The 8570-nt window shown below is 41.4% G+C and overlaps 1 protein-coding gene across 1 annotated transcript; it reads left to right on the top strand.

Annotated features, from left to right (window-relative positions):
* On the top strand, window positions 1060-4566 carry LOC107646594. The gene is made up of 5 exons (XM_016350770.1): window positions 1060-2247; window positions 2341-2536; window positions 2593-2778; window positions 3201-3437; window positions 3968-4566. The coding sequence occupies exons 1-5, from the start codon at window positions 1060-1062 to the stop codon at window positions 4564-4566; spliced, it is 2406 nt and encodes an 801-aa protein (XP_016206256.1).

Here is an 8570-nt window from a genome sequence, read left to right as displayed (position 1 = left end):
AATAAAAAATTATAATTTATTGATAGATAAATAATATATAAAATTTATCTTTTTAAATATTTTTTAAAATATATAAATTATAATTTATTGTTATAGAATTATAGATTATATTCCTATTATTTCAGTCAGCTCGTGAGTTCGAGCCAGTTCATGAACTTTCGGTGAGCTAAGCTTGAGCTTAAGAAATAGGCTCGATTGTTAATGAGTCGAGCTGTGAACCAAGCTCAATTTTTATGAGTCGAGCTTGAGTTTGGTCTAACTCGACTCATTTCCAACCCTAACTTATGTGTTAGACTCACACTCATATACAAATTGAAAATATGCATAGCATATAGAATAAATATAAAAAAATAAAAAATATATTTTTTATATAAAATATAAATTTATTCTCTTTATAGTTTTATGCATTTTCAATATGCATTAGAATAAGCATCAAGTGAAATGATGAAATGACACCGATATTAACTTAGAGATACGATATTACCTAAGAGTTAAGAGTTAGGAAAAAAAATGACAACCGAGAGTTATGCTATGGTTTCGACAGAAGAGGTGGATCTAGTTCAACGAAGTACGAAGAAGGTCAAGTCTCGTGAGGAAATAGACCTAAATCGACAAGGAGACAGGGTGGATCTTGATCAAGACAATTCTCATAAAATAAATGGCAAATCAAAAAGTTCGTATAAGGAGAGCCTTCTCTCGTCCCCAGGTGGCTTGTTAGATGATATGTCTCCTCATAGCGATGACATGGGTGAGGATCGGCCTAATCCAGAAGATCAATGGTATAGGGAAGAGGAAGATCTGAGTGATAAACCTTTCGACCCATGCCCCACTATTCTAGTGTCTAAGGGAGAGTTTGAAGATTGGTGCAAGCCTTGGAAGAATGCTATGATCGTTAAAGTTCTTGGCAAGAAAGTAGCCCTCGGTTTCATCGAGCAACGGTTGCAGCGTGACTGGGCACAGAAAGGGAAGATCAGCATGATTGACATGGACTGAGACTACTATCTAGTGCATTTTGCTGAAGAAGAGGACTATTCCCATGCTCTCACGGGAGGACCATGGATGATAGCAGGACACTATCTTATTGTTCAAAGATGGAGACCTTTTTTCCTAACGACCGAGAACCATGTGAGAAAGATTGCGGCCTGGATTCGCATCCCCAACCTCCCTATTAAGCTATATAACCACCACTTCTTATGGAGGGTAGGATCTACTATTAGGCATATGCTGAAAATTGATCGCGCTACTTCTATACATTCGAGAGGAAAATTCGCGAGGATTTGCGTCAAGATTGACTTGTCAAAGAAATTAGTACCCAGAATATCTATCCTTGGAAGTACGCTTAATATTGAATACGAAGGTCTACATCTCATCTACTTCTCTTGTGAAAAATATGGCTATAAGGTGGAGCAGTGTAGTGAAGCTGGTGAACATAAGCTAGATCAACTGGTGGTGGAGATGGCAGGCGAGGAGGAGAGAGCGACGGCGGCAAGGAGAAGGGCTGATGTTAGCACTGGGGAAGTGGATCGAGAAACTCCAGCTAATCAGGAACGCATTGATGATCATATCGTGCAACGGATAAATAAGAATCCCCCTGATTTTGGTCCCTGGATGATGGTAAGAAGGAACCAAAGAAGGAAACAGGAGGAAATCCCGAGGAAAAATAAAAAACAAATTCAAATCTCTAATGTCATGCCTAATAAGGAAACTAACGGTAGTATGAAGAACACCTTTAATGAGGGAGGATCCAGATTTAATGCCTTGTATGAAGAAAGGGATAATGAGATGCAGGATAATTTGCAACCGAAAGAGGCCATGCAAAGTGGATCCAAATTGGCAAACTCAAACCAGGCCTTGAAAAAGAATCTCTCTCATAAAGGACTAGATTGTCCCAAGCCTATTAACCAGGCCCCTGACCGAGCTCTTGTCTCAACTCTTCCCAGATCTAATAGGAGCAATATTGGGCCGTTGAATCAAACCCGAAACCAATTGAACAAAGAGGAAGGAGCTAAAGTGGTTCTAAGGAAACCAGGAGCGGGTAGAAACCCGCAGGGACCCCAAAAAACTGCTGCCCTGAAGATTGGGCCTATGCTAACAAAAAAAGGCTTTAAACCCAAACAAAAAATGATGGACAAGGGTTCACTCTCCTTATGGGCTGCTATCCATAGCATGGACAACGCGGTGTCTTCATCCTCCAAGAGCACTGATCGAGAGATTATGGAAGGAGTCATTCTTGATAGGATGAGGGAAGTCACGAAACAGTAATAGGAAGACTACCAATTGGCAAAGAATCTTAACAAAATCCTCGAGACCAATGTGAACCACAACCCCCCTCTAAATCAGAAAATTCTGTGCCGTGGTACCCCTGTGTTGACGGTGGAGGATGGAGACGGTAGATGGGCTCCAAGCGAACAACCAGGCACAATCAAGGAGGGAAATAAAAATTCTACCAAGGGTAAGGAACCGATGTTCCATGCAAAGGCTTCCGAGGATATGGAGGGCAGCGCATGGAGGGCAGCGCCTAGTCCGTCTAGTGAAGGTATCTTGGGTCTTGAATGACCATCTCCTTTGTTTGGGTTATCATGAATATTATAGCTTGGAACTGTAGAGAAGCTGGAGGTAAGGGATTTTCTACTCTTATTAGAGATCTAAGGAAGGACCTGGATGTGAATTTTGTTATTTTGATGGAAATCCACATTAGCGGTGTTCGGGGAGAAAGGGTTAGGAACAGATTTGGTCTAAATGGTAGCTTTGTGATGGAGGCGCGAGGGCAGTCAGGAGGTATCTGGTGTATGTAGGATTCAAACATTTGGAAGGTGGAGGTGCTGAGCCATACTTTCCAAACTGTCCACATGAAGATAAAAGATAGGAATGCGAATCAGTGGTTGCTTACAGCCGTTTATAGGAGCCCGAATAGAGGCTTCAGAAAATCTCTTTGGGAGGATCTTCGAAAAATCAGTAGGGAAGCTAACATTCCTTGGTGCGCTATAGGGGATTTCAATGCCATTTTACGTGATCATGAACGGAGTGGGGGGGCTATGTTACGACAGGGCGGGGCGTGCCCCGATTTCAATGCTTGCTTGTTTGATTGTGGCTTACTTGATCTCGGGTACTCAGGCTGCCCTATACCTGGAAAAGAGATTCTTTGGCTGAAAGGCTTGATAGGAGTCTCGCTAATCCTGATTGGTAAATCACCTTCCCAGGGGCTTCCATCCAACACTTGCCAAACCTGAGGTCTGATCACTCTCCTCTCTTCCTTTGTCTTGCCCCTCAGGCCTCTCCTAATAAGGGAAGGAGGCCTTTCAGATTTTTGGCCGCCTGGCTGGACCACTCTGACTTTGACAACGTCGTTAACAGAGGTTGGAACCTTCAGGGGAACTGGAACTCATGTATGGAAGACTTCCAGCAGGTGTTACAAAATTGGAACCATAATGTCTTTGGTAATATTCACAGGAGAAAATCAAAGATATTAAGGAGGCTTCAAGGCATTAAAAATAGTCTCAATATGACTCGAACCTCTATCTGGAGAAACTGCAAAGGGATCTCTGGGAGGAGTATGAGGAGATCATGGCCCAAGAGGAACTTCTCTGGTACCAAAAATCTTGTTGTAATTGGTTAGAGTTTGGGGACCGGAATACAAAATTTTTCCATGCATCGACTATGGCCCGGAGAAGAAGAAATCGGATTGAGGCTCTGCAGGATGACAATGGAAATTGGGTGCATGAGCGCACAACCCTGGACAGAATGGCAACCAGCTTCTATAGCTGGCTATACACCGAGGACGCTCCAGACACCCCTTTTATTCTGAAAAACTGCTTCCCACTACTTGATACAAATGACCTTGTAAGCATTGGAAGCAGCATCTCCCGGATGGAAATAAAGAGTGCTCTATTCTCTATGGGGAGACTCAAGGTCCCAGGGAAAGATGGAATCTAGACTATATTCTATCAGAAGAAATGGGATACTGTAGGAACGGACCTGTGCAGACTGGTGGATAGAATTTTCAACAGGCCTTCGGAGGTCAGGGATATTAATGAGACCCTTATCACTCTCATTCCAAAGGTCGAACCTATAATATCCCTGAAGCAAATGTGTCCTATCTCACTATGCAATGTCTCCTATAAAGTCATTACTAAAGTCCTATCGAGGAGACTGAGAGGAATCATGGAGAAAGTGGTGAAGCCGACTCAGAGCAACTTTATTCCAGGAATGCATACCTCAGATAATATTATTATCACCCAGGAAGTCACAAACTGCATGCGAAATAGGAAAGGCAAGAAGTGTTGGATGGCAATCAAGATCGACTTAGAGAAGGCGTATGACAGGCTGAAGTGGAGCTTTATCAAGGATACCTTGCAGGATATTGGGCTGCCAGAGTATATGATGAACATTATATATGCTTGTATCTTGACGACTAGGATGAGGGTTTTATGGAATGGTGAAGTTTTAGAGGAGTTCGCCCCCTCTAGAGGCATCCGACAGGGGGACCCACTCTCACCCTACTTGTTTGTTCTCTATATTGAGCACCTATCTCAACTTATCAGTGTGGCAATGGAAATGGATGTATGAAAACCTATAAAACTGTGTAAGGAGGGGCCATCCCTCTCACATCTTTTCTTTGCGGACGACCTTATCCTTTTTGCAGAAGCTTCAGTTGGACAGGCTGAGATTATTAATAAAGTGTTAACTGCCTTTTGTGATAGTTCTGGCCAAAAAGTAAATAAGGAGAAGACTCATATCTTCTTTTCCAAAAATGTTGGTCACACTGTCAAGGATGACATTAGAAGGGTCCTTCAATTCTCTATCACGCAGGACTTGGGCAAATATCTGGGAGTTCCGATCCTCCACTCCAGAGTCACAAAAAATACTTATAATGATATCATCATCAAGCTTCAATCGCGCTTGAACAATTAGAAGGCATCTTCCCTCTCTTTGGCAGGGAGGTCAACCCTGGTGAAATCTGTGCTTACTTCCTTACCTAGTTATATTATGCAAACTGCTTTTCTGCCTGTATCTACTTGTAATATCATTGATTCCAAATGTAGGAACTTCCTATGGGGGGGGGGGGACAGAGAATGTCAAAAAGGTCCACTTGGTTAGCTGGAAGAAAGTTAACATGCCGAAAGCAAAAGGCGGCCTGGGTATCAGGCATGCAAGAACCTTAAATCATGCTTTCATGATGAAGGTTGGCTGGGGTTTAGTTGAAAAAAGAGATAGTCTTTGGGTCAAGGTGTTGAGGACTAAATACAAATGTGGTAATGACATCATGCCTGACATCAGGAGGAGAACTAAGGATTCAAATCTATGGGAAGGAGTCTGTTCAGCTTGGAAAGATGTTGAGAGGAACACAGCTTGGCGTATTGGTGATGGGACAAGCATAAACTTTTAGAACCATAATTGGGTGGTAAAAGCAGGACCTTTGGACCAATACTCAAAAAAGGCAATTAACCCCAATGATTATAAATCGATGTTAAATGACTTCCTCCTTGTTTCAGGTGATTGGGACTTGGAAAAGATTCGTGAATGGATCCCGGAGGACTGGGTTTCTAAGATTGCTGCTATGGCCCTTCCATCCCCGCAGAAGAATGCCGATCAAGCTGCCAGGGACCCAAGTACAGATGGAACTTTTATTGTGAAATCAGCTTATAAAGCTTTGAATACGGATCTCACTGAAAATGATCGCGTGTTTCGGTTTGTCTGGGACTGGAAAGGGCCTGAGAGGATTAGAACCTTTCTGTAGCTACTGGCTAATGATGCTCTTCTTACTAATCACAACTGACGGAGGAGAAACATGACTAGTGAAGCAGATTGCCTAAGATGTAATTCCAATGAGGCAACTGTCTTACATGCGGTCAGGGATTGCCCTACAGCAAGGTTGGTTTGGCGAGCTCTTCTACCCCATCAGAGAAATCAACACTTCTTCAGCTTGGATATTCGTGATTGGATATGCTCAAACCTAGAAGTTAATGACTCCTAGCCCATTACCTTCGGTGTTGGAGTTTCCTCCCTTCGGTATCTCCGGAACAAGTTTGTTTTTGAAGGCTCTTTCACTATGTCAAAAGATGTCGCTACCTCTATTATGATTCGCGCCAAAGAGATTTCAAACTAGTGCCGGAAAAAAGTCATCCCATGCTCGATTAACACCAACTCGGAGTTATGTATTAGATGGATCCCTCATGACGAGGGTATTATTAAAATAAATGTGGATGGTTCGGTTTTTGCTCAGACAAATAATGCTGCGTGTGGGGGGCGTGTTCAGAGATTCTATGGGAACTTGCTTCATGAGTTTCTCATGTAATCTTGGAAATTGCTCGATCATTCACGCTGAATTTTGGGCTATTATTAAAGGTCTCCAAATTGCAGCTGCTAATGAGATGAATGATGTGATTATAGAATCGGACTTGCAAATGGCAATTAAGCTCGTTCGAGTAGGTTGCTCTCGGTTGTACCCGTGCTATTTCCTACTACAAGACATTAATATTCTGGTCCGGCAAATCCATCATGTGAGTATATGTTGATGGTTATCAGTGGCTAAGAGAAGGGGGATTGAATCTTAGCCCATTTTTTTTTCATTACACTTGCTGGCCTTTGAAATAACTTCTGGAAACTTTTTGCTTTTTGTCTCGTACCTAGCCACGAGACTTTTTCTTTTTATCTCGTAACCAGGCAAGAGATATTTTTCAGTTTTATCTCCTATGCAGCAGAAACAGAAATGGAGTAGAAGAGAGAGAGAGAATCACACCACGAAGTATCCTGGTTCAGCTGCCAAGTACAATGCAGCCTACATCCAGTCTCCATCACAACAATGATGGAATTTTACTATAATCATCATGATTACATACACCAATTCTCCCTAGGAACTATCCTTCCTATCCGGGACAAGTCCAGAATCTAACCCCAATCCTGAACTTGACTTGGTCACCTACCAAGCTTTCAACTGCTAAGTGCTAACCCAATTTGTAAGGGGATTCCCACAGAATCATGAAACACAACACAGATATACAAAGGACCTCTAGGATATCTATGGCTTTTTCTTTTAATTTTGTATACTCTGCCTTTTTTCTGCTCTATGGTTTTTTCTTACAAACCTCACTGTTTGCCTTTTTCCATGAGACTCAAGACAGACAAAACCAAACAGAAAAATTACAAAATGAAACACATTGAAGGAGAAGAACTTCTGTTAGCTTGGGTAGCTATGAGAACTCTATGCTTTGCATTCTTAACTCCTTACTTCAAGCCCTGACTGTTCTCCCTTATTTATGGAAGGGGAAGCCTCCAAGGTTGAAACTGATGAATCGAGCCAACTTCTTCTTCTTCATGTAAAAACCGGTTCGGCCAGAGAGAGAGGAGAGGAAACCAAATGCTATAACCAACATGCAATTACCTCTGTGTCTTCCCTTCACACCAAGCTTCATCAATCCGGGCCTTCCATCTTGACTTGCTCCTCAAGATGGATTCCTAGCCCTTGATGCTTCCTTGATGTTTGACAGCTCCTCTTGCCCTTATCCTCTGCCTCATCCTCCACGTAGCTACAGTAGCTACCTCCTGTAGTGGTTGGGCAAAGGTAGAGACAAGCCATGCTTCCAAGGGATCTTCTTCCTCTGATCGAAATGGATCTTCACCATTTTTGGTATGGAGAGCTTAAGATCACTTTACCACATCTTACCTTTTGTGTCAAAAATCTCAGCCACACCATACTTCAGATTTTCTTTTTCTTGATGCCATCATCACTATGGCCTTGCTACTAGCTTCTTCTTTCTTTTGATAACTTGGCTTAGCTTCCATATTTCCTCTGTGAAGTGACCGAAGGTGATGAGAGAAAGGAGAGAGAAGAGAGAAAACTTTCAATGTGATTTGAACAAATGAATTAAATTAAATTAATTTCACTTCCCTTTTTGCTTAGTAACGTGTAGCACAATGAAAGCTATCAAATCAATTTTCTCTTTCTCTTTCCTATTTTCAAGGTCTGCATTAATATGCATTTAATCAAAATTTGGAATCCACCAAAATATGAGAGAGGGATCCGTTGATAGCATGCAACCATTTAATAAAGAATTGGATTCCATCAAGTTAAAAGAATAGCTTAGCCATTGGGCCCCATTTCCTTTTTAATTTCGGACCAACCTCCTTGATGGACTTAAAATTGGTTTTCTTAGCCCAACAAATATAACAATTCAGTCACATATTATATAACATATTGCATAAGGCTGAATGTGCTTTTTTAACACAATTGGGCTTGTTTACCAAAATTCTGGCTCAAGCATAAATCTGCACCATACAAAATTATTAATCAATAAATGTTAATTAAAGATTAAATTAATAATTTTATAATTAACTATTTTAATAATATTTGATCATCATCAATTTAAATTGGAGTTTCCAAACTCATCATATGTCATACCTTCCGTAAAACAAACTTTTGTGCGGACGTCATAGCTAAGAAGGGACATCAACTTGGAATTGGTTTGTATTTATTTGATCATCCTATCTCTGAGATCTATCTTCCTATGCTATTTGATTGTGCGAAAACTTACAGATTTAGAGATTTTGCGTAGCTAAATTCTGTATTCTAA

This window comes from Arachis ipaensis, chromosome B06 (assembly GCF_000816755.2).
Source record: "Arachis ipaensis cultivar K30076 chromosome B06, Araip1.1, whole genome shotgun sequence".
Lineage (NCBI taxonomy): Eukaryota > Viridiplantae > Streptophyta > Magnoliopsida > Fabales > Fabaceae > Arachis > Arachis ipaensis.
This window is presented reverse-complemented; position numbering and strand designations above follow the sequence as displayed.